Source organism: Misgurnus anguillicaudatus, chromosome 17 (genome assembly GCF_027580225.2).
Source record: "Misgurnus anguillicaudatus chromosome 17, ASM2758022v2, whole genome shotgun sequence".
Classification (NCBI taxonomy): domain Eukaryota; kingdom Metazoa; phylum Chordata; class Actinopteri; order Cypriniformes; family Cobitidae; genus Misgurnus; species Misgurnus anguillicaudatus.
Genome location: NC_073353.2, coordinates 36,481,172 through 36,508,568, shown reverse-complemented (window position 1 = coordinate 36,508,568; position 27,397 = coordinate 36,481,172). Strand labels below are relative to the sequence as shown.

General features: G+C 38.3%; 1 protein-coding gene across 1 annotated transcript in view; it reads left to right on the top strand.

Moving 5' to 3' along the window:
- Window positions 1-27,397, top strand: part of hdac4 (histone deacetylase 4) — a 293,442-nt gene that overhangs the window by 89,558 nt on the left and 176,487 nt on the right. The window contains exon 3 of the mRNA XM_073854701.1: window positions 22,054-22,122. Within this exon, the coding sequence (XP_073710802.1) occupies window positions 22,054-22,122 (69 nt within the window). The remainder of the gene's footprint in view (window positions 1-22,053; window positions 22,123-27,397) is intronic.

The window sequence follows — 27,397 nt, the reverse complement described above, 5'->3', positions numbered from 1 at the left end:
TCAATAAAAGCCTAGAATCCGTGTGAACTCCTTCAATTATGTTTAAAAAGCATCTCAGGGTGAGACCTCGAGAATGTGCTTGCTAAAATGGCAAAAGTACTTTTTTGCTGGAACATTTAAATTGTATTTATAATATGCATTTGGTGTATGCTTTTATCTTAAGCGACTTGCAGCGACTTTATTCAAGGTTTGTGTTTTATCGCACCGTGTTCCCCCAAGCACAGTCTTGGCCTTGTTAGCACCTTGTTTCTGAAACATGATGTAATGCTCGCAGGCTGTACAAGACATCTCTTTCATTGATTCGAGTCAGACCTTTCATTAAGCTGCACAATTTGCATGTAAAGCACATTTTGACTAACTGATCTTTTCCGTCAGTTCCTGATCTTTCATGATGTGTAGGGTTTACCCAGTGACTGCGGTGTTGCCTGGAGGAAGTTATTTTTAGATGGCCACATTTGATTAACAAACCTATACACGGATCTCTGTTTGTTTGATGTTTTTCTGGCTGGCACAACAGGGTGTTTGTTACTATTTTAAACTTTTACCCCTTTTTTGCTACTGACATTTACTGATTAAATTCACTTGCTCTCTGTTGAAAAGAGGAGCTATATGGGTCATTCTACAGAAAAGGTGGAATTGGGGTGATGGAAATTTGCTTAAATCAACTTCTTTCAACATACCCAAAACTTCTTTAATAGCATTTATTAACTTGTCAAATCTATGAATCCGCAAAGCGGGGAGCTTAATCTATTTTTAACTTTTGAATACATTTTAATAAAGAATCCATGAGTCATTTATTTGTCATTGGTGTTACCTGTGATTTAAACAACATTAATGTTGATACTAAATATTTTTTCTCATTACAGCTTGTGTATTTAGTTAAAGGTTGAGTAGAGGAATGATAACAGCAAGAAAAATAATTGATTATTCATATTTGTTTAATTAAATTCTTCATCTTTACCCAGCATTGTATGAAATTATTTGAATTATTTGATTAAAACCAACAAAATCAAAAATATTCAACCATAAAGGCTTTGATTCAAAGACTGAAATATCAACAATGTCTTACATCCCATATCAACAACAAAATATTACTAGAAAGTACAAGAAAATACATTCATAACACCAAAACTTGGTTTAACACCAATGACACAATGTAACACCAATGACAAAATTAGAATATAATAATAGATAATGAATATGATAAAACTTATAAACTTTCATAAAATTTCCTATCTTGGTTTGTTTTTATGCTTTTATGTTGGTCAGTTAAAGGAATAGTGCTTAGGAAGTACTCATTAGAGAAGTAACAGTAATGACGGTAACACCAATGATGATAATACCAATGACAATTTACAGAAACAATTAATATTTTAACAAAATGGCTGTCATTAGCCATGTGCTATTTCATCAGAGATGTAACAATCACACTTATTCAGTACAATGTAAAGATCTTAGCACTCCCAGCTATAAAAAAAGAGTAACACTAATGACATCCAAAAAATCTTATCTCAAAATTCTTAGATATATCATGATATTTTAGACAAATAAGGTAAGACATCTCAAAAACCTTTTGCCTTCATCCACTGCACTTCTTTCACTGACATCTTGACCCATGAAAAACTTCAAAGAGCTGATGCATTGTTTCAAAATAAAAGTGCTTTGGGTAGGGTAACACCAATGACATAAATTTGGGGGACAAATCTTTATTTGATATTATTCATATTAATAGTGTATTTTTACCATTTCAGTGTTGTAGTAAATTCATACAGGGTTAAAGGTAAATGTAAATTAGATTTGTTTTATAAAAAAACATGGTTTTAAATAATAAGTACACAGTTCAACTCCCATGTATGATCAAAGGGACAGAGCAATTTTCAGGACCAGACATTTAAAAAAAAAGAAAATTAAATAAATAAACTCTCTCATCATTTTAAGGACAGTCTATATTTATTAAATATATATCATTATGGGATTATTGGGTCAAATTAAATGATTAAGGGGTCTGGAAAAGCAAGGTATGTGTATGAACGCTCACACAGTTTCCGGCAAATCATTGGCAGCGTGAATGAACCAAAAATCGAACGATCCCGGACAAATCCCAAATGCATTTTCCGTGTATTTTCCGTAATGTCTGTGTGAAAAGGGCTCTACTGGGATGTTCAAGGCTGGTTAACCCACGTGTAAAGATTGTCAGTAGGATTATCCAGTGGTTTAAAGGTTTGGAGGTTAGCATGATGTTTATTCATTTGCTGGATTTGATAAACAGGAAGTGACCTTGATAGCGAGTCGAATAAACATTGTGACAAATCATCTAGACATAAATGAGGATTATGTTCTAGAGTTATATAACAGAGACTTTGATATGCTACCGCTTGTAAGGAGGTGCAAAATATCTTTCTATAAATAAATAAAAAAGTGTAGCGACATTTTGTTTAATTTCATTAAACCTCTAAAGATGATCAAATATTTGCCACTGACTGTGTGTTTTTTTCCCCGTGCTGAGCGCCCACGCTCAACGTTCTTTCAGCTCTGAGAGTTTGGGTGAAACGCTCAGCTTGTCAATGTCACTCGGCCGTCCAATCATAGTGGAGGAGCAGTGGGACAAATATCACAACAACCAACCTGCGCAGCATTTAACGTCTGATTAACAAAGCAACCAAAGCGCTCAGCTAATAAACAGCTGGCAAGCGCCTACAGTCAGCGTCCGCCTGGCATTTCAGCCGTGTTTAAACGCTTTGGTGTACACGCCCCCTAATGCATGCTTGAGGCGCACATATATATTATTTAGATGTCATTATATGCTTGTGGGAACAGCACTAAATCACACATCTGTTAATACAGGAGGGAGTCACTAAATCAGATTATATACCTGAATGATTGTGTGTCTGCAGTGTGTGAAGCATTCAGCTTTAAACCTTGTTTACTGTCACAGGTGTGTCCTTCAGGATGTGTGTAAAGATGAAAGTGTTGTTATTGTGTGATGAAAGTGTTTCCTATATACTTAACCTCAGCGTAAAGCCCACAGGAAAGCTTGTGGTGAAGATCACGTGGTTTTATACTTGATGCTGAAGGTCCACGGTGTTGCTTTAAATGCTTTTTCTGAAAAAATCGAATTAAAATTGACCCTATTTGCTTGTTTAATACATACACTTTAAAAAACCTTGGGTCAAAAGGGATGAAACCAACCCTTTGGTTGTTATTTAACCTATGCCGGGTTGTTTAACCCAAAATGCTGGCTTGTTTTAACAAATTGTTGGATCAAATATAAACATATACATATATAAACAAAACATTTTCTGGTTTAGTTTAACCCAACGGCTGAGTTCATCCCTTTTTGACCCAGCATTTGTATTTATGGTCTCATTTTTACCAATACTTGTTATTTCAAATAAAAAAATTCAAATGCTTTTGGATGTTAGAATTAGTTTTAAAACTAAAGTAATCCAGATCACCGTATTTGTGCCATAACAGCTGGCTGTGATATAATGAAGAGGTTGTTATATAACAAGTCATGCTTCACATCTGCCTCTTGAACTCTAGACAGATTTGTTTTGTTTTGCTTGTCGTGTTGTTGTTTTAAAGATGTTCTGGCCCATATAGCCTTAAATTTTATGAGTTCCTGTTTCAAGATCAGCAGGTGGAAGGGAAAACTGATGCGAAGCAGATTTTTACGGGCCAGGACTAATTTTGAAAGGTCTAAAAAGGTCTATTTCTGCTCCTATACAGTATGTGTCTTTTCTCACTGGTTGTTTTTTTAGCGTATATTTTAGAGCTGCACGATATGAAAGAAAATGCAGACTTGCTAAATAATGTGATATACAATATCATAATGGTTGTATAAAGTTTGTAACTATTCACACGTATATAAAAATTACAAATCAATAAATAATATGTTTTGCATTCTACTGTGCAAAAATCTTAGGCCTCCATGCCAGAATTAGATTTGTTGTTTTTGCAATTTTACAGTGATCATTTAATTGTTTCTCAGTCTCTTTAATAGAATACATCCAGAAAATACAGGAGATGTGTATGTGTATATATATATATATATATATATATATATATATATATATATATATATATATATATATATATATATATATATATATATATATATAGTACTAAAAACTGTATAAAATGTAAACGGATGTGTAGGGCTGCAACGATTAATCGTGCAAATGTGCTTTTTCTCAGTGAATGAATTTGAATGAATTACGGTGAAATCCCGGCACATCCCAAAGCCAGGGGGCGCTCTCGTGCAGAAACTCTGTTTGTGCCACAGAAGAAGTAGCATTACAAGTGCTATTCCAGGAAATGTCTAGAGGAATATTTATATCGCTGTTCTTCAAATTGTTTCAGGTATTTTTCTGATAATAACGAATATTTTGAATGATTTTGCTTGAATGATCAAGCTGCGCATGAAACACAGAATCGCTTCAAAATCGATTCTGAATCGATTTCAGAGGCATTTTTAATGGGACCCGCAGTTAATCGCTGCAGCCTTAGGGTAAACTCAGTGGCGGCCGGTGACTTTTTTAGAGGGCGCTCAATGTGAAGTTCGTCACAACATGTATGTAGCCCGTCATGTGTGTGGTTCATAATTTCAAAATATGTGTTCTGCGCGTCGAGAGATCCTGTGTGCCTAACGTGTCTTGTTAAAATAAGTGCCTGCTGCAGATGCATCTAAAGGGTTTATGATAAAAGAGACGCTCGCGTTTGCTAGATACTCGCATAATGTCATGCGTAATCAGAGTTTACTGTTAAAGGAACAGTATGTAAGAAATGTATATCAATTAATCATAAAATGGCCCTGATTTGTAACTAGACATTAAGAAATCATTTTCATTTCAAATACTTATATCACTGACAACAGTGGTCTGGCCAGGATATTGTCATTTTAAAAGTGGAGTTGCAGGCCCCAACTGATGTTTATGTTTTCATTTTGTCTATTGGCCACCAGTTGTGTGATTGCAGTACCAGTTTTACACACAAGTTTTGTGATTGCAGTACCAGTTTTACCCACAAGTTTTGTGATTGCAGTACCAGTTTTGGCCACAATCCTACATACTGTTCCTTTAAGGAAGTGTCTTGTGTGTGTTTTTTGAACGTGAGCGTCTCCTTTATTATAAACGGTTTTGACGTGTGTGCAGCAGGCACTTATTTTGACAAAACCATGATGCACATGGTTCACATATGTTTTGAAAACACAAGCAACACACATGACACTCCGAACACTTATTTTGAATTTGCGCCCCCTTAAATGAGCAGTCACTGTGTAAACTCCCCTTCCACTTGAGCAGTAGCAGGAAACTGTAGGATTTCTTAAACATAAATAAAATTAAATCCTAATTTCTAATTTTAAAGAAATGTTTACTTCATTCTGCTCAAAATCGCTGTGCGGTATTGTCTTGCCTTCCTCTCTTTTTTAATCTTTTGTCGTTTTTTTGTTTTCAAATATCAAGCACTGGTGTGGTTTGTGTGTATACACATGCATGTGTGAGCCATGGCTCTGTGCCAAACAGGATTGTGTGCCTAGTCAATCTCACCAGGTGATTGGATGCTGGCATCACCTCCAGCGTTGTTTTTTTTTGTGTGTGTTTTTTTTGGTGGTCCAGTTGTAGGCAGTGACTCTGCTATGATCAGACTATGATCTGTTTTTGTCTGTCAAGAGCTCATTTTTGTATATATACACAGTATTGTGCAAAACTTTGTTGTTTTAGCAAAGTTTTAATGTCCATCCATATTTGTTTTTCAGTCTTTTTAAAGATACAAACAAAAAACACAGGAAATATGAACACACAATTAAAAAAATAATAATTTCAGAACTAAATGTCTTATTTAGGCATCAGTCAGTATTTAGGGCCATATCATACACCTGGCGCAATGCAGCGCAATGCGCAACGCAAGTGTCTTTTGCTCGTATCAACCCTGTACAATGATACTTTTCACGTTTAGCACCACTTTGTTTAAATGGCAAAGGCATTTGCACTCAATTTTGCGCCCATGCAGGGTGTGCTGGTCTGAAAACGAGGTGTGTTTAGGCGCATTGTTGGCGTGTTGCTATTTTGAGGCAACTAGAATAGACTACACCATTGCCCAACTAAAACCTGGTCTAAAGTCTAAAATCTATGGCGCAATATTGTTTTTGTTATTTATTGAGACCGTTAGTAATATGCGCTCATAAACGGGACAAAAACGCATGTTTGCTTTTAAATACGAAAAATTAAAGGATTAAAATGTAAAAGATTATTATTGAGTCTCTTGGACGTAAATGAGCACCGATTATGATACGTTAAAAGTCGTATAGAGCTGCTTTACCTGTAGCCTGGTAAGTAAATGAAGAGTTTGGTTCCAAAACGCAATAAATCCATTTTGACAAATTTTGGTAAAAACGTGTTTTCTATACCAAGAAAGTGACAAGATGAAAACAACTATTTTCTGTTACAAACTTTCCCTTAGCATCTTTAGGTTATAAAAACATAAAAAATTCAAATCCATAACTTTATTTTCAAAGATTTATTATAAAAACTGATTATTTTTTCCACAAAATGCAATAAATCCATGACAAGTTTTTATTCAAAATGCTATAAATCTATTGAATCAATAGCCTATATAAATGTGCATTCATCTTTGCCATGTTATATTCATTTAGTTGACTAGTTGTACACACTAATTAAAAATATAAACATTAATGTTATTAATCAAAACACTTACTTTGTCATATTAAGAACCCTGTCATTGCGGTTATACTTGACGTCTTCGCTTAAAGGGATACTTCACCGATTTAGCATTCAGCTTTGTATCTGTAGAAACCCGGCAGTATTACTGAATGACCATATTTCCCTTCCTCATTTCCCCCTGAGAGGAGAGATATCTGCATTTTGGTTCTGCAAAAAAGTCCTCCGATGATGTAATATGACGATTTTTGCATCATCGGAGGACTTTTTTGCAGAACCAAAATGCAGATATCTCTCCTCTCAGGGGGAAATGATGGAGGGAAACATGGTCATTCAGTAATACTGCCGGGTTTCTACAGATACAAAGCTGAATGCTAAATCGGTGAAGTATCCCTTTAACGTCTTTCACAGCGATCGACTGTAAAATGTTTTTGGTCCTGCTCGATTTTCGTTGACTTTGAGTAAAATTATGTACAGTTTTTCATAAGATCCTCTGGGGTCAATGTGTTAGCATGAGAAGCTTGATGCTGTCGGGAGAACAAGCACCCGTCTCCCGAGTGCCTCTCAGGGAAATTGTTAGATGCTGATGGCTTACGTTTCTTTCCCGTCACAGAAAACCATCACAGGTTTAGCGATGCAATTAAAGTATTATTTTGTTTTGTTTGTTGATCACGTAGTACAAAGTAGATAAGGAAAACCAGGACTCCGTGTACTCAGCGCGTCCGCCATTGCTTGTTTACATTGCGTGACTGGTGGGCTGTAATATCAGAAATGGAGTTATTGCGTTCTGTAAAAAAGTGGGAGTGGCGTTTGTCGCATTTTGGGAAAAAAGGGAGAAAAGATGACAGAATAACACGGCGGATATTGGATTTTGCGTAAAATTAAGAATTTACTTTTAACTACTGACCTGATATAATACTGATTTTGGCAGTAACTCATTTTTTTCAAAAATGGCGTTTATTGCGTTTTGGAACCAAACTCTTCAAATAAATGCTTTGCTTTAAACAAATGCATTTATTTTTAAATGTTTTTTTTTTTAAATGCTACCCCAAAGATTTATTGTATATGCAACCTATGATGACACTGTACCTGTGGATATGGTGAGATGAGAAGCATTTTTAAATAATGCTTTTACAAATTAGCGTCGCACACCTGAAGTCAATAGATAGGTGCGTAGGATGAGACGACAAAAAGTCTCAAAATATACAAAGAACAATTCCCGCACACTATCTGCTTGCTGAATTTTTTTTTATGAAAGTTGCATTGCAACGTTTCGATCAACTGAACTTCATCAGGCAACTACCAACTACTAAATAATGCTTTAAAAAAAAAAACATGGTGCTGTCCGAGTGCTGAAACGTCTGTCAGCACGTTTGTAAATTCTTTATCTCCTGTTGGTTACAAATAAAATATTTTTTAGGGTACAAACCTTTTCTTGCGCACTTGCAAATTATTTTATGAGATTACAGTGATTAAGTCTGTTATTTTTACTTCCATGACTGAAAGAAAATGGCTTTTAAAGGTTTTAATCAAATCATTTAGGTTTAACAGATCCTGCAGCTGCCTGCTAGTGCTCAAGTGGAAGGGGAATTTACTCTAAATACTTTTATACTGTTTTTAATACTACATACAAGTTTCCTGTATTTTCTGGTTGTATTCTAATAAAGAGAAGGAGAAATAAATATATATGATCACTATACAATTGCACTATACAACTAAACAACACGTCTAATGATAGCATGGTGGCCTAAGACTGTTGCACAGTACTTTATATAATGTAAGTGTAAATGAGAAAGAGCAAATGACTTTATTATGTCCGCTGTGCTTTTAGTGGCTTCTCTTGGAGATTTCTATTTTTATATTGTTCCTCTTGCTGTGTGTCTCTCCAGCATTCATTTTTAACAACCTATTTTTCTGTAACATCTGTCACCTCCTCACATCAGTTTCTCTGTGCCCCTGCAGGTCTGGGGCTTTTGAGACCCTTAGGGTGGGGAATTAAGCCCTGTTGCATTGAAAATATATTTGCTAAGTAACAGGGATGGCCCAAAAAAGATTCCTAAATAACAATCCTCTCCTACAGCAATGGCAAAAAAGCCTCACGACACATTTTGTCATTCTCTTTTCGGCAAGCCCCCTCTCCAGAGGCTCATAAAGACCCCCAAAAACCTTTCTTCCATGAACAGCTTAGATTTCAAAACTATCCATTCTGCTGTGATGTTCTCTGGAGGGCTGCCTGATGCTTAATGTGGCCTGTATCTGGTTCCCGTACTCGGACAGAGCCACAGGAGCGGGACATCACTGTTGTGTTATCATCCTATTATTTACTCCGGTACTACCCTGATTCTTTTCTGTGCAAGTATAGTTACAGATAAGCAGCGCTTTTCACGATTTTGCATTGTTGCAAAGCATCTTTACCGAAAAAAAAAATATATATATATATATATATATATATATTTTTTTTTTTTTTTGCACACACAGTAAGACATAAAACAGTATAGTTATGATATCAAAGTTATATGATATATAAAATGTTACAATGTTCAATGCTGCGGGTGCAAAGGCTAAGTACTGTTGTTTGTTTGTGTATATACACATTTATGTGTGTGCCATGGCTCTGCTCATACACCGGGTGCGCGCTTGATCGATCTCACCAGGTGATGGGCTCCTGGCAGGTGTCACCCCCCTAACAAACACCATCTCCGTTACTTCCTGCCAAAGGAATGGCTCCTGCCAGCAAATGGGATTTTGGCACACGTGCTGTCACTGGATTGTGCCACAGTCTGCCCACCGCCCGCTGTATTAGTGGGCTTGTCTGTTAAAGGCTTCCTGTTGAATGGATGAACATTCATTGTGATGTTAAGTCTGTCTCTGATCCGGTCACAGGTGGATAGCTCCGGGTACAGGCGTAGTTTGGATCATGTTTCGTGCTGGTCCACATCACATTTGTAATGTGAACTCTTAATGTGGTGTGATGGGTCCTGGGCAATAATAAAGCACTAGTGTTACATTTTACGAAATAACATGAATACTTAATTTGTAGCTTTTGTTTAAGGCATGGCAAAATCTGTCATTTAAATTCTAGATGATTGCTATAGATACGACTAATAAGAAAACAAACGTGTATTTATGAATTAAAATATTTCATTCATATATTCATTAAATGTCTCATTCACGGGCATCATTTACACGACTGTAGTTTTTGCAAGACTGTCACTTTAGTGGAAGTAAAATGCTTGACATTGGCATGATACATATAAAAAAATACTTTTCATAAGACTCTGATTGTGTCTATTGATGCTGTGCATAAAGAATAGCATCAGCAAGGCTATCCATCAATATTTCTCGAGTTTATATAATACTTTAGTCCTGTCTATGGTGGACTTGTGTTTATACCCAGACAAATGCAAACTGTCCTCTGGAGAGACAGAAGTGAAATGACCTCAGACCGAGCTTGTCACAAGCAGCCTGCAAAATCTATTTTTAGCTTTGTGCCGCTGGGCTTTTCCTGATTCAGACCTTAATTCCCTAAATATTTCTGTCATTGGATCTCCCCGGAGCAGGCAGGATGTGCTTGTCATTTGTTTATGATGATCTATTTTGCCCCTGTGTTTGTATTTATTTTTGGAAACATTTACATTTGAGCATTTAGGTGAGACTTTCATCTTACAAAAATGAAGTAAGCTGTGACGTGTTTCTTTGTTATCCGGCGTGCACACAACACGAATTCAACAATTTGTCCGAGTAGATTACATACAAAGTCAATGCAAATACACACATAGATGCGAACTAGAATAGTTTACTCATTTGTTTATTTGTTCATTTTTTACTCATTTATGACAAGTCACTTGATTGTTGGACAAAAAAAGAAGCAAGGGCACCACTGTCATGACCGCAACATTCTTAAAACTGATGCCATTAATCCGAGCACGTCATTAAAGCTTTAAATTTCCTGCGTGCCAGGGAGCGAGAATAACACACGCGCTGGTTTGAAAACACTGCAAATGTCAGAGCCGCATATATTACAAGCTCATGTGCAGGAAAGTATATCATGCGCATTACAAGTTTAGGTGCAAGAAGGAGTCCATGCAACGCACATTCAGGTTTGAGCAATTGTCCAAGACGTGCGCATTAAGGCTACATTTACACGGAAACGATCTGAAGAGAAAACGCAAAAGTTAACACTTTTTATTCCACGTTTATATGAGCGTTTTTGGGGGGAATCTGTGTGCATATGGTTACGCAAAATTGTGTGATTTTTGATGTAGTATGCACTCCAGGCAGCTAGGTGGCAATGTGAAGCACTAACACAAAACACCACCAAGTCCACGCGCCTGCATACAACCTTCTTCCTTGATCTCCCAGGTCTCGTCCAAAGCCGTCTGGTTTGCCTCTGAATTGCCGCATCAACAATTTGATAGAGGTAATTAATGCACCTTCTCTGATCAGTAATACTAGCTGTGAATATTTCGTACAACTGCTGGAAAGACTCTTGTATATTTATCAAAGCTGCTATGGCAACTTGAAGGTCCGACGTATGGAAATAATCCGCCATGTTTGTTGATTTTCCTGAACTGGCGCATGCCTGTGACGTAAACACGTGCGCGACGAGAGCCACCGTGAGCAAACTTTAGCGTTTTTACCCTTTAGGCGGGAACGCGATGGCAGAGCGTTTTTAAGATTTCCACTTTGGAGGGTGGTTTCACCTTTTTGCGTTTTTAAGCCCCAAAAACGCCGTCGCCGTGAAAACTAAAGGCACATCTGATAAAATATTACGTTTTAACCCTCGAGCGTTCTCATCGTGTAAACAGGGCCTAAAGGGGATCGCACACCGGCCGGGCAGCTCAGCGCAGCGCCGCGTCGAGACGCGCCTAGGAGAACTCAGAGGTATTGTAAACCGGAAGTGCACATTAAATGGCGCGAGCTTCGTTCGATAGCGTCTACTTCAAAATGCAAAATATACGTTAGCAGCCAATGTTAGTCGTTAATGATTTGGGACAAATATGATGTTATTTAATGTTAAACTGTGTGAGTGGCGCTGTGTGGCGTGACAGGGATTTGAACAACTTCCTGAGTCACAGCTGGGCGGCGCGGACAGGCGCCACCTGGTGGCGCCGGTGTGCGTACACTCATAGAAAACAATGTGTTACATTTTTTTAGAACGGCGCGGCGGGTGTGCGATCCCCTTAAGTCCAGGTGCGTGCGGGAAGGAATCCGCGCGGGTTACAAGCTCTCTCGTGCAAAGTGAAGCCCACAAACCCTCTCATGCAAGGAAAAGCACGCAATACGGGTGAAACGACGATGATAATAATAATAATAACCATCGGCAACTATCGTCATGAAAGCTATTGGCAATATGTCTTATGATCGTCGATACACAATACTATCGTCTATCGGCACAAACCGATAGACGTTGGGTTTTCAGCTGCTTTTAAAATTAAATTGACCAACTAAACTGGGTAGAGTAGCTGACAGCTTTTTTGTGGTCCATCAGTCTACTACGACCAGCTATTGTTTCAAGAAAACAGTTTTACCTTATAGTGTTTCTGCTGTTATTTATATGTTTGTTGCGAACAGTTATTGCAGATCCAATACTGTGCGTGCACACCGCAGCGACTTTGTCGCTGTGTATCGCTAGTCTCTTTAATTGGCTTAGTCCAAAAGCTTAGGTAGGTGACTTGTTGCATCGCTGCCTCATGAAGCAATGACTTCGGAGGCATTTCAACTATAAAAAATGAGTAAACATCCTCTCAGTAAATAATGAAAGACAGATTACATGAAATCCATTGCTTCACTCTCATTGGTTGTCGCTCCAGAAAGTCCCTCGTCATTTGCATTAAGTTGAACTGTTTTCAGCTTTGTTGCGTAGACGGTCGTTGACACCTGTGTCTGGAAATCGCCAAGCCTTCTTTGAAATAAAAGAGGTAACGTCTCTCCGCCATTGCTAGTCGGTGGTGGTGTGCATGCAGCTTTAGAGTTTCAGAGAGCTGTATACAGTATATTTAAGTGTGGAAAGTCTGGTGGTCTGGTCTCCCGAGGAGCTGCTGGCTCTAAGGAGTCTGTGAGAAAAATCTGGAGCAGGGTGGGACAACAGAAGTTTATCTGGATAGAGATGCATATTTTTGGAGCTGATAAGACGTCTCTTTAAAGCTTCTGCTGTAATGTAAACATGGTTGATGAGGTTTGGTATGCCAGAATCCAATGAATTGTGGAGAATTACTGGCAGATTATTCTCATTGCTGTTTATTGTGTTTGTGGAAGCTTTGAATCTGCAGAGTAATGTGGCATTCTCAGTAAGGCTGGGTATCGAACTACTTCACAATCAATATTTATATTAGGCTCTAATTTTCAAAGGAATGAGACATACGAGAACCAATGTGGTCTGGCGTTATTGATATGCCACCATATTTTTAATCTTACCATGCTGAGCATTGCTGATCTGATGAGTAAATTATGAGAGAATTTTCATATTTGATAAGTCATATGGGTATATTTGTAGCAATAGCCAACCATACATTGTATGGGTTCAAATTAGGATATTAAGTAAAGATCAAAGATCATGTTCCATAAAGTTATAAGTATTTATGATTAGCAATATATGTTGCTAAGGACTTCATTTGGACAACTTTAAAGAGCTCCAATTCACTATTTTACATTTCCTTTGGTGTGTAAAGGGGGTCGCACACAGGAGGCGCAGCTCAGCGCAGCACCATTCTAAAAAAACTCGAACACATTGTTTTCTATATGTATATGCACGCCGCCCAGCTACGACTCAGGAAGCTGCTCAAATCCCTGTCGCGCCACAGAGCAGCACTCACATAGTTTAACATTAAATAACATCATATTTGTCCCAAATCATTTACGATTAACATTGGCTGCTATAACATATATTTTGCATTTTGGAGTAGACGCTTTCTGATGAAGGTCGCGCTATTTAATGCGCACTTCCGGTTTACGATACCTCTGAGTTGTCCTAGCTGCGCGGCCGGTGTGCCACCCCCTTAAGTGTGTATTAGTACATGTTAACGATATGCAAAAGTTACAAACCTCAAAGTAAATGATGGCGCGAGTTATCGTCTCCAACATAAATGGACTACAACAAACACATGGATTGTAATCAACAGTTTACATCCTGGGATTGGGGATGTTAGCATTGCATTGTGACCAAATCTTTCAAACATGGTAAGGAGCGTCACATTTCCAGCTGAAATCAGAAGTATTTAGGCGAATTCAACGTACAGATTAGCTGGCCAATCAGGGACCCAGCGCTTTTCAAATCTGTGCGCTTCAGGAAGAGAGTGAGCTGGAGCTACAAAAATGTACTGTATGTGGAAAATAATGTGTTTTTTTACTACAAATCACACAAACACATTGTATTATACCAAATACACAAATGAACGTTGTTTTTAGCAATGAAACAGGTGCTCTTTAAAGACGATTTTCTCAATATTTGGATTTTTAAAAATAATCATATTCCAGATTTTCAAATAGTTGTATCTTGGCAAAAATGTTCCTATCCCAATAAATCATACAGCAATGAAACGGGTAAAAAAATCACCCTTATGACAGTCTTTGTGGCCCAGGGTCACATTTGAACTATTTCTTTAAATTCTTCTGTTTTCTTTTGTTGTTGTTTTAATGCACACAAGGTCACGTGACCCAATCAAATTACACAAGGCTTCCAAGTCCAATTGGTCTTGCTATTCAAGGAAACCCCTGTTCATCTGATGTTAGTAATATAGTTTTAATGTGTTATTGTACAAGCAGAGACGAGCGAACAGTGTGTGTGCGTGCATGTGTGTGTAATCGTGCCTTCGATGCCATACAGACAGACGGACGTTTCCTCATCTTGTCCATCAGGTTCTGGTGTCATCTTTCTGCCATCTGGCACCGCCAGCCAGTCTGCCCATCCCACCACATCTCAATATCACACACACACATACACACACACATTTTTTTAGATTTAACAACTCTGTCAACTGTTTTTGAGCACATCCTCAGCTCTGTCTCATTTTAAAATGCATCATGTCCGCAGAGGCGGCAGAAGTATTGACCAGGTCTGCTTTAATATTTTGTGCATTGGTTGCCATTCCGTCATTTTTAAACGTGTTTCCTTTTTCATATTAGTGAACTAGATTTGCATTACTAGGAACAGGGAAGTTTGAGTGTGTGCAAGGCAGCATAAGATTTTTTTATGTGGATCATACAGACGGGCATGTGTGCATTAGACAGGGTCTTCCTATGGGACCAAGGACTAAAGTCTTGTAAAGTTACCATGAGATTAGGGGCTTGAAAGTAATCTTTGACATAATATCTCAGTCAATATTAAAGATATCAAGGTTAAGAATGTTCTTTACATGATTTTCTGTTAAAAACAGCAAATGCCTTTAGCAGGGTTTTCAAAAGAGTGGGTCACATAACAGACTGGACACATTTTTATCAATGACTCATTCATTTTTTACAGTATATGTGTTCAAAGCATCTGCAGTGCTTTCTGCAGAACCTGATCTCATTTTTGACTTTGTCTTCCTCTCCTGTCGTTGGGTTCTGTTAGTGATGCACTGTGTGTCTGATTAAAATGCTGTGATGGTCCAAACTCTGCTCTCATCTCATCCAAGGAGGATTCCAAAAATAGAGCGCGCGTGCAGCGAGGCGAGGCCGGGAACGTGCGGCGGATGCACAAACAGCTTCGATCCTTTGTTTAATCTCTCTTTTCTTTAATGCCCCTCTCTCAGCCTCCTCTTGGTCCTCTCAGGAGACAGCGGGAGGTGTGTGAAAGCTTCCCTGTTTGGTGGGGACACATCAATGTTTCATCTTTGCTCTGTGGCAGCATGTATTAATGATGACTTCAGTCTGAATTGCTGAGAATAACATCACGGATAGTTTCTGAAAACAAAAGCTGGAGACGTGGATGAGTTACGATATTTGATTTGATGGTTGTTTGGTTAATAACCATTGAATTTGGAAATTGACTAATTCAGCTTTGTTCTTATGTACTTTTGGGATTTTTTTGTAAAATGGCATGTGCATTAGGGATGGTCAACTCGACCATTAAAGGGATTCTTTGAGGTCTGGTTAGTATCAGGGTTCCCATTGGGTCCTTGCAAGTTTGTGAATCTGGGGGAACTAATTCAAGGCCCTGGGAAGTTTTTGAAAATATACAGACGTAGATACAGGTCATTGAAAGTGCTTGAATCTAATTTATGCAAGAAGTTTTCTGGAAAAAAATCCATATAATTCCCTTTGCAGTGTAGGATAATATCATAAAAATTCTAGACTTTTTAAGGCCACGTGCTAAACTGTTCGCTTTAAATGCTTATATCTTCTGTATGTGAATGTTGATTCATACCAAAATGCTTTTTGGCATAGTTGTGTTTGACACATGAAAACGTCTCGGGTTACGTATGTAACTGTTGTTCCTCTAGAAGGGAACGAGACGCTGCGTCTCCCTTGCCATACTTCCTGCATCCCGGTAACGCCGTCTTTCGCAATATTTTAGATAGCGATATATTTCCTGGCTCCCGCGTCACCCTGTCTTTGTCGTTAAGACTCACCATTGGTTGAATTTGATATACACATTCAGACGCACTTACCCCTGGAGTCGTCCACAAAGTGTCACCTCAGTGACGCAGCGCGAGTTCCCTCAAAAGGGAACTGTAACAGTGTATCTTAAAACTAAAGGTAACACATTGTAACCTTGCTCTCACTTGAAATGTGTCCCCACATTTAGTCCTTGAATTTGAGGGTATTGTTCCTGGAAAGTCCTTGAAAGGTCCTTGAATTTGAAGTTAAATAAGGTGTGGGAACCCTGTAGTATATATTTTTTACACACTGGTTATTACTTTTGACATTTTTACCAGCTGTGATTTAACTAGTATGCTGACATTGTGCTGAAGTTAATTGTTGGACAGTTTGCATTATAAAACCCTTTATTTTTGTCCATTGGGTTGCGTTTCCATTATAAGTGTGTCAGTGGTCATTTCCTAAACGTTTTAGTAATTTTTAAAAGTTTTGGCCTATATTTTACAGACTGTTGGTAGGGAGACAACAAGAATGTAAAAAGAGGGGTACGCGAACAGCAAAGGACCTCAAGCAGGGAATCAAATTTGGCACATCCAGTGTTGGGAAAGTTCACTTTCTACATGAACTAGTTCAGTTCACAGTTCACAAATTTTAAAATGAACTAGTTCAGTTCATAGTTCATATTTCCAAATTTTGAACTAGTTCACAGTTCCAAAAATGAACTCATTTATAGTTCCTTTTCCCCATATTATTTAAAAAAATATATTGCCATTATAGCCCATATAGAACCACAGACAGGAATTATTTGATCAGTTTTAACACTGAAGCTAAATGCATCAGATTTCATCTTCATATCCAACTTTAAACCCTTATCCAACCAGGGTTTACGAGCATTGACTGTCTTTTTAATTTTTATATTTGCTTGCACATACCTTGAAATGCTAGCTGGGTGCTTCAAGGGGGTCGCACATCGGGCGAGAAGCGCTGCGAGGCGTTGCGTGTAGGACAAATCACAGGTATTGCACACCGCACATGCACGTTAAATAGCGTGAGCTTAGTCAAAGTCTATTTCAAGATCCAGAATATGCGTAAGCAGCATTTGTTAATCGTTAACGATTTAGGACAAATATGATGTTATTTAATGTTAAACTATGTGAGTGGCGCGGCAGGGATTTGGATGGCAGCGTCCAGTCAGTGTTGTTTTGATGACGCATGCAGCCTGCTGGCAGTGTTGCCAGATTGGGTGTTTTTTTCCCTACACATTAAGGCCTGTTTACAGTGTGTTTTAGGCGGGTTTTCGCCTGGAAGACTCTATAGAAATCTGGCACCCTATTGAATGACGTTAAAGTGAGACAGCGTGCCGTTCACAAGCCCCAGAATGAACGAGTTCACCTTGCGTTCATCAGGCAGTAATACAGTACGTTCAGTTCACGTTCGCCCAAAATATGAACCACATGTCAGATCACTGCCACTACACACTACTTTTTAAAAAAAATTTTTTTTACTTTTTAAATTCAATGTAAAGACACAACCTTATATTACACTTGATCCCGAACAAAGCTTGTTGGACTTCAACCCAGCCTAATTCTACAGGGCTTCCTTAAGACAGATTAATCGGCTTGTTGTTTAGGAAATTCACCTGCTTGTTGATTTTGAAACGTTGTTTTGCGCATCTCTACTTGTGTTTCAGACACGCACAGAGAGAAGCCGGTTCATTACTGGCTACCTGACGCAGGTTCCTCTAGTTTTTCGCTCTCAGGGCCCAGCGGGCGTTTAGGGCCGATTCGTGCGGGGTTACAGAGGACACTAATACAAGTTGAATGAGGCTGCTGCTGTGGGCTGACTTGTTTATCTGTCTCCTGCTTCATCGTGAACTCGTATAATATTGATCAGCAGGAGAAGAGGACACAACATTGGGCAAAGTTTTGCCTTTGCCGGCAACGTATGGAAGTAGGATGGCATCGGGACATGTCGCTTTTCCATTGCATAGTAGCTAACTTTTGGGGGCTTTTCCACTGGATACAGTATGTAGTACCCGATAAATGAATGTATGGGGATGTAAAACGACGCTCTCACTTGTCATTTCATTTTATTCATTTAGCTGACGCTTTTATCCAAAGCAACTTGCTATATATGTCAGAGGTCGCACGCCTCTGGAGCACCTAGGGGTTAAATGTCTTGCTCAGGGACTCAATGCTGTGTCACAGTGGATTCGAACTCGGGTCTCTTACATCAAAGGTGTGTCTTATCCACTGCACCATCACCACTGCCCCACTACCCCACTTGTATGATGTCACAACAGTAGGCAGCGCAAATATAACGACACACCTGTAATCCCTCCCACTCTGAAATAATACTAAACTTGATGGAAAAGGTAACCAAGCCAAAGTGAAGTGAGCTGACACGATGAAGTTCAAATGTGGTGATGTAGACAAGACCGACATTATCATAATTCCTTCCGCTTGGACTCACAGCCTGTAAGTTAACTCCTGTCAGCACAGCATTGTGACCAAATCTTTCAAACACGGTAAGGAACGTCACATTTCCGGCTGACGTCAGAGCTATTCAGACCAATCACAACGTACAAATTAGCTGGCCAATCAGGGACACAGCGCTTTTCAAATCAATGAGTTTTGTACAAAATCAGAGTGTTTGAGAGAGGCAGGGATATGTGGAGCTACAAAGATGTACGGTATGTGGAAAATAATGTGTTTTTAACCAAAAACCAAGCAAACACAGTGTATTATACCAAAGAAATGAAATAGGTGCACTTTAAAAAAATGTATGTCACAAACCTGGTAAATTGTGGAAAAAGCAAGAAATTAATGTTTTACTTAATGGCACCTACTGCAACCTGGTACTTTGTAACAATATATTTCTTGTTTTTTTACAATGCTGTTTGTTTACCTTGTAGAAAAGAAATGCATAGGTTTTTAATGTTATCTTACATTAAAACCATTATATGAATCATTAGACATATATAGTTGTGAATAAAACCAAAATAATTTTTAGGGTGAGAAGCTCCTGCAAAAACTGAATCCTGTAGGAAACACTGTCTCTGTTCAATTCTTATGTACAGTAACTGTTTCCTAAACAAGAGACTTCTGGAAAATTTACTTTTCCTGTCACACAACCAGTGAGAGTTCTGCACAGAATTTCCTTTCGTACACCAGGGTCGGTTTGTCACGATCTGTTTGTCAGTTGTGTGACAGTGTTTTCCCGACTTTCACTTTGGCTCAGTGCAGGTTTGGAGAGCAGCAGTGATGTTATGGCAGGTGCTGGGCGAGAACGACGACCTGTTGCATTATCAGATGTAATCTGAATCCCTCCCTGTTCAGATTTCCTGAAGTTTGTGTTCACAGTCTGTGCATTAAACCTTCCTCACTTTTAGAGGAGGTGATGATGCTGTCGATTCATGAAAGCGACTCTGAGCCTTGTCATCACTGGTGGGACGATCAGGAATGTCTAATGAATTAAACACTGTGAATGTTTGAAGGCTTTGAATTTTTTGTTTTTCTCCATCACCCCCGTTACTTTTTTTCTCATACTGGCTCACTATCTTTAGCGTGTATGTGTGAGACACATTGGGGTCAATGTGCCAGGAGGCTTGTGTTTTTGAATCTAATTACTGTGAAAATTTGTTGTGCATACACCTGACATTCATGGAGAATGTGGAGATATTATATGACACTTTTAAATGAAATGATGATTTGCACAATGCCAATAAAACCTATTTTAGGATGGTTAATACGTTTCGCATGGTGACATTAATTTAGCACAGGGAACATTTTATGCAAAATCCACTTTTACAAGGTGTTTGAACATAAATGTGTGTTGGCAATGTGTGAACACATTAGCACAACCACCCTACAATGAAACAATCCACCCACTACTTCTTTTTATTCCCTATTAAAGGCGCTCTAAGCGAATCTGCGAGACGTCACTTTTTAGGTAACTCCTCCCCCTCCCCTCCCTTCCGTGCTTTCATGAACGCGCCTAACCCCAACCCTCAAATCCTTCTTGGCGTTTATTGGCTGCAACACTTTGTTTTGTTTCGTGGTGCTAGGTTTGGCCACTGTGTTTATATTGAAGTTTGTAGAGCCTGGGATGTCTACAGAGATCGCGTTTTTTTACAGTTTGATCAGCGAACAGGCAGCATGCACATAGTGAGGAGATGTTTGCTGTATGTAACAAAAAATGTTTTATGGTCTAAAACGCTTGAATTCGCTTAGAGCACCTTTAAGCCAAAGCAGCCTCATTAGACATGCCATTTTGATTCTCTTGTTAATGTGACATCACACTGATAATGCCCCGCCCACAAACACTGGCTGACAGTCCTGCATTACCATAGCCCTCAGGTAGTTGTACGCTGATGTCACTATTGTCTCAGATTGTGTTCACAGGGCTCATATCTGTTTTAAAACGTATGTGTGAGACACATTGGGGTCAATGTGTTAGGAGGCTTGTGTTCTTGAATCTAATTACTGTGAAAAATTGTTGTGCATATACACCTGACATTCATCGAGAATGTGAAAATATCATATGGCACTTTAAATGAAATGATGATTTGCACAATGGCAATAAAACCTATTTTTAGGATGGTTAATACGTTTTGCATGGTGACATTCATTTAGCACATTGTTGCTTCAAATTTTCATTATCACAGTTTTTCGTAATGAGCATTTGAGTATCATTAAATTACTATAACTTTAAAGGGCACATTATATGCAAATCCACTTTTATGAGGTGTTTGAACATAAATGTGTGATGGCAATGTGTGAACACATTAACACAACCACTCTACAATGAAAACAAATTTACCCACTCTTTCTTTTTATTTCCTATTAAACCAAAGCAGCCTCATTAGACATGCAATTTTGATTCTCTTGTTAATGTGACATCACACTGATAAAGCCCCGCCCACAGCCACTGGCTGACAGTCCTGCATTACCATAGCCCTCAGCGAGTTGTACGCTGATGTCACTATTGTTTCAGACTGTATTCATGGGATATTATTTGTTTTAACTGACTAACTTTAATAACTTCTTTCTCTTTCACCGGACTTGTGTGAGTCAATGAGGTAAATGGGAAAAGCAAGCAGCGGACAAAACCACTGTGAGGCAAGGGAGGGGGGACTCCTAATGTTTCTAAATTTAAAACACATTTTTCGGTCCTGTTTACTTACACAATATTTAAAGTATATATGTTTATATATTATTTATAATACACATGGTTTTCCCCTCCAAACCCACTGGGATTTCCGCCTATGGCTTCATGCATAACCACCCACTCTTTACTATGATGTTGTTTTATTATGTGTCGTACAGGTTTATGTGCCCTGTGCGTGTGTGTGTGTGTGTTTGTGTGTGTGTTTGTAAAAGCTTTGCAGTATCTCTCTGTTAGAGATCTGAGCTTTTTATAGCTTGATTCTAAGCATGATTTCATTGGTGGTGTTTTATGTCTTTCCTTTATAATTACAATAATAAAATTCCTCTGTAATGAGGAAGCCTATGTTATGTGTTTAATGTCACTGTGGACCTTTGTCAACTAAGCTTCCTATTTGACTCAAATAAAAACAAGGGCGTATTGAGCAGAGTCATTTCAATAGATTATAATGCTGTGTACTTTGTTCCTCGATTCTTCAGCTGATAAAACCATCAATCAGACAAAACTCATGGGTTACTCATCACCTGTGACCATACAGTATTGTTCATAAAATCCTCAGCTTGGATTTGAAATAAAAATATATCAGCTGCCCTTCTGTGTGTTGGTTTGTGTGTGGATCTTTTATTTGATATCTGATCACCCTCAGAGACACATTTCTCAGTTGGATTTGTCGTCTTGTCTTCCACAGATGGACTTCCCAGTAAAGAACAGCCACTGGAACTTCTGAAGTCATCTGGAGTCAACCACATTCCTGCTGGTAGGACACAGTCTCTCCCGCTCTCTGTGTGTTTGTTTGTGGCCTGCAAAGCCACAGGTCAAAGTTCATTAAAGGGGTCGCTGAATACGACTATCTGATGCTGTTACTTTGACACAGTAAAGCTGAAACAATACATGGCAGATTACAAAGTGCACCTCGGGTCTCCTGGTAATCCTTGAGAATAGACGTGTGTGTGGTTTACTGGTGTGGAAAATCTTGACAAAATACTTTAAAGGCCACTTCACACTGGTCAGACAGACTCCAACAGACTGTCTGTCTGACCAGTGTGAAACCCCTGTTGGCAGTTGTTGGGTCAAAGTAAATGAGACTTTAGAATGTGTTTGTCTGTTGTTGTCTGTTGGTATCTGTTGGTGTCTGTTGGAGTTGGTAGTTGTCTGACCAGTGTGAACTGGCCTTAATGGTGCAACGTAATCTCATGAGAATACGTATGTATTTTTACATAAACTGTGGCTGTACATACATTTAACCAGATTTTTTCCCAATTGATTTGTTCCGAACAGAATTTATTTTTAACGTTTCCGGTTTTCGGTTCAACCCTAAAATTGACGTTCCTGAACCAGTTAGAACAAAAAAATAAAGTTCCTGAACCGGTTAATAACGTTCCATGTCAGCAGTGGGACATACAAATAAGTAGGCTGATCATTAGGACATTAAACTTAAATTATTAGTCTACATAATTTTACTTAAGTCTCTCATCAAACATTAAAATGGCTACATTATGTACACGGCATAACTGTAATTTTGACATGCCTACATTTGTTTCAACATTATACATGAATTAAGACAAGAAACATTTTTGGCATGTCGTTTATTGGCAAACAACTTAAACAAATGTTTTTGTTATAAAAATAATACTGTGGTATTTCGAGATCATTTTGTTTGTATGTGTCCTGTCAAGAATAGAAAGATTGTTCACTTGCTTTTTGAAATGCGTCTCTCCATGTATGCACTTTTGAGTGCACTTAAACACTCGCACACACACAGACGGAGGACAAATTCCAAACAGTGCTTTGGGAAGAAGATGCAGCATAAAAGTCGCTCCACATAAAGTGAAAATTATGTTTTTTCAGTGCTTTATTCGTCAAATGTATTTTAATGGACTACAGTATGAGACACAGTAGCGCAACTCTCTTTCAAGTTTATACATCAAGAGTTCTGATCTTTGAAGAGCATAGGTATAATCAAAATGGCTCACTTTAGCCCCTTTTTGCGGTAAAGTTGTTTAAAATCACTTAAGCAAGCCTTTGAAACGCGTGCAAATGGTCAGCTTTCACCATATTTAAATTTGCGTATTAATCCGCGAATCGCATGCAAGCTGAAGCGTGGGTCGTGATCTGTACGGATCACTGATCAACTGTGATCCGTTACACCACTAATAAGTATAAAAAAACAGCTTGAGATACTTGGTAGCCTACAATATTTACCTCTTATGATGAGCATTAGAGACTTGGGGTTGAGTAGGCTACTTGCTGGTGGCAAGCTTCTCACTTCTCCAATGAGTCAACGACGACCAGAAGTGAACTTCACCAAGGCATATTGCACAGAAATCTTGTCAAAGAATGAAAAAAAACTGTATTAACCGGTTACCATTATTTTAAATAAACAATTCTGTTCCGGAACATATTTTTTTAAAAGTTTCTGGTTTCGTTTCTGTTTCTTGCAAAACATCAAAACTTTCTGGTTTTCGTTTTCGTTCGGTGAACCGGTTCAAAGCCTTGCATGAAAGTGAGTAAATGATGACAGAATTTTTATTTTTGGGTAAACTATCCATTTAATTTATCATTGTAGTCTTGAAAGTGAAAAGAAAATACATTTTAAACGTATATCAAAAATGCAGTTTAATTGCTAATATTTATAAATGATCAATTTTCTCAATTCATCTGTCATTGGGACGTGTGGCCAAAGGATTAGTGTTGAACCCTGCATATCTGTCTGTGGATGTGTGCACCCTCTCTATGTAAACTGGAATAGCAGTGGATTGCTGGTTAGCCACAGACACCTCAGTTCGGCCGATGTGGTTACCCTCTGCTCATGCTTAAAGAGACGGTCTGTGGCATCTGTGTACAGACACAGGCCAGCAAACCACCCACAGGACGCCTGCAGTTTTAGGAGGCTAGTATTACATTGGCGCTATAAACGTATTTAATGCAGGTCATTCTAGACCTTCTGTGTTCACAGATCATTTATCTGATTTCTGTAGGATTTGTCCGGTTGTGCTTTTATGAGCAGTGTTGCTGGACTTGAAGGTTTTCAGTTTGTGATCTGGGCCTTGACAATAAATGTATTTTATTATTTATACTAAAAAAAAAGGAAATGAAAAAGTGAGGAAGAAGGGAGAACGGAAGAGTTGTCAAAGTGAGGAAAAAAAGAAACAAGGAAAAAGGAAGTGTAATGGAAAGTAGGAAATAAAGCAAGCAAGGAAGGGATGGAAGTAAGAGAAAAGGAAACATAAAATAGGAATGAAGATAAGAGAAAAAATGTTCAGATTTTTGTTGATAGACTAAGCCTGAATTTCAGTCTAGTGTTAACTCAGTTCTTTGGGTAGGCATTTATGGCGCTTTTCCATTTCATAGTACCCCACGGTTTGGTTTAGTTTGGGTCGGGTCAGCTTACTTTTGGGAGCTTTTCCATTGGGTGCAGTACGTAGTACCCGATACTTTTTTTCGTACCACCTCGGTTGGGGTTCCAAGCGACCCGAGCTGATACCAAACGTGATGTGAAAACACTGTAGATCACTGATTGGTCTGAGAGAATCACATCATCCCTATAATGTAAAAGATTAGCTTAAGCTTTACCTCAATGTTAGCTTGCGCTGCCTCAAGCAAACATGTTGTCATCTGCTCTGCCATAAGTTCCCAAACTCCCATTTAGCGATGAAAAACATCCACATGTTGAGAATCCGGGACACCATAACAGTTTTTTCCAGACTTGCAGTTTGTGGCGGAACATTTGCGACGAGCAAGTCGGCATTATATATATGCATAAATGCAACCTAAATGAGGCTCCGTGGAGCGCCGTCGGCTGACCCCGCGGGTGTTTGTACAGAAACTGTCATGTGAGACAGAGGTATAGTGATAAACACGATGTGCAAACATCTGTTTGTGGTGGTCAATTTTAATTTTGTGGCGCACTGATAAATAAATAAATGTGAATGTACAACGACGCTCTCACTTGTATGATGTCACAGCAGGCAGCGCAAATATAACGACACGCCTATAATCCCTCCCACTGCGAAGTGATACTAAACTCAATGGAAAAGCTAACCAAGCCAAAATGAGGTGAGCTGACCCGACCCAAACTAAACAAAACCGTGGGGTACTATGCTATGGAAAAGCGCCATTAATATCAAGGTTAAGACACAGGTGCATGTTTAGGCTCGACCTAGACTGGGTTCAGCTTGGGTTTAGGTTGTATCAAAACTGGGTCTGAGGAGCAGGAAGCAGATGGTGCTGAAATCTTCTGCCAAAGGTCTCTCTCTCTCTCTTTCCCCAGCTGCGTTTCCATTACTCTTCAAATTACGCATATTGGCATTTGGAATTGAAAATACAGCCAATGGAATAGGGCTGTAAACCGGACAGTTTATTACGATTTGATACAAAATCGATTTTCTTTGCCAGCGATATTTGGTGCGATATTTTTATATTGCATCCCTAGTTAAGCAGTTGCATTTTTACTAACAAATGCAACCAAAATATATAACATGAACATTTAATTAAACTCTTTGAAAATGGCACCATTGCTGTCCAAAATAGAACATTTACAACATCAAACTAACAAAAATACACTTTTTTTAAATAAAGAAAAATTAATAATGAGGGGCAAAAAAAGCTTATGATAGCAACAGTCAAAGTCTTTCAGTATTTTGTGCAATGGACGTTTTGCATGGACATTGGACAGCACTACCTGCAGTGCTTAACAAACGCTCGTCTTCTGTCTCTTTCGTTGTGTTTTCCCTCCTACAACCGCTTTGTTGCTGCATCGCGTTCACTTGCTGATGCTAGCAGATGAAAATAAACAAAAGTGCACGATTTGGTGGAAATGCGTAGATGGACGTTACGTCAAGGAGTGAGGAGGTGGAGTGTGTCAAAATAAAAAAAATTTTTATGCATAACATCGATGGATCGGATCACTAGAAATAAAATCGATGTATCGATCCATATCAATGTATTGTTACACCCCTAAAATGGAAACAATTTTACAAAAACTCTCATATATTGCAAAAAAAGTTTTTACACCCACATGACATGGTTTTTCCGACAATTCAAAAGAGGTGTATTTTGCAAAACAGCCATGTTTTTTTTCGCATGAACTGATGTAAGTCAGTCACACAATCGTTATTTGAAGATGACGTGGTATGTACTAAAACCTCCTCCCAAGTATAAGGGGCTTTCTTTGCCAATACCATATGCCGCATATCATTGGTTAATGGAAACGCTGTCATAGTTTTTTATCAACATTTAGATAATATTTTGTGCAAATCTGCAATGGCAAATTGGCAATGCAGCTTATCTCTCTCTCTCTCTCTCTCTCTCTCTCTCTCTCTCTCTCTCTCTCTCTCTCTCTTTCTCTCTCTCTCTCTTAAACGAATATTGATTTAAAACAGACGCTTTGAGCAGGGACTGATGTAAAGTTTTACTAAGTCTTTAACTCTTTCCCCGCCATTGATGAGTTAACCCCTCAATTAAGAGAAACGCTTCCCTGCCAATGACGAATATTTCCGGCAATCCGTAAAACCTGTAAGTATCGCCCTAGAGCAAACAGCTGTATGTCCGTGTATGTCTTGAGGATCGCTCTGAATCTGATCTCTATCAAAAGTCCTTCACAAAAATTTAATTATCTCAGCTTTTTGTTCAAAAATTTTTGTTTTTGGAGAAATCTACCCATATTTGAAAGGTGATAAAAAGACAACTAATGAAAGTCGGATGAAATGTTTTTTTTTGTTTGTGTGAAAGCAGATTTTTATAAGTAGGGCTGTAGATCGATTAATCGCGATTAATCGGTTGCAGAATAAAAGTTTTTGTTTACATCATATATGTGTGTGTACAGTGTATAACAGTTATGTATATATAAATACACACATATGCATATATATTTGAGAAATATTTACATGTGTAAATACATTTATATATTTAAATATAATTTATATTATATATATTTATAAATACTTAATATAAAAATAGATTTTTTTCCTAAAATTATACATGTGTGTGTGTAAATATATACATAATTATTTTACACAGAACACGCACATATA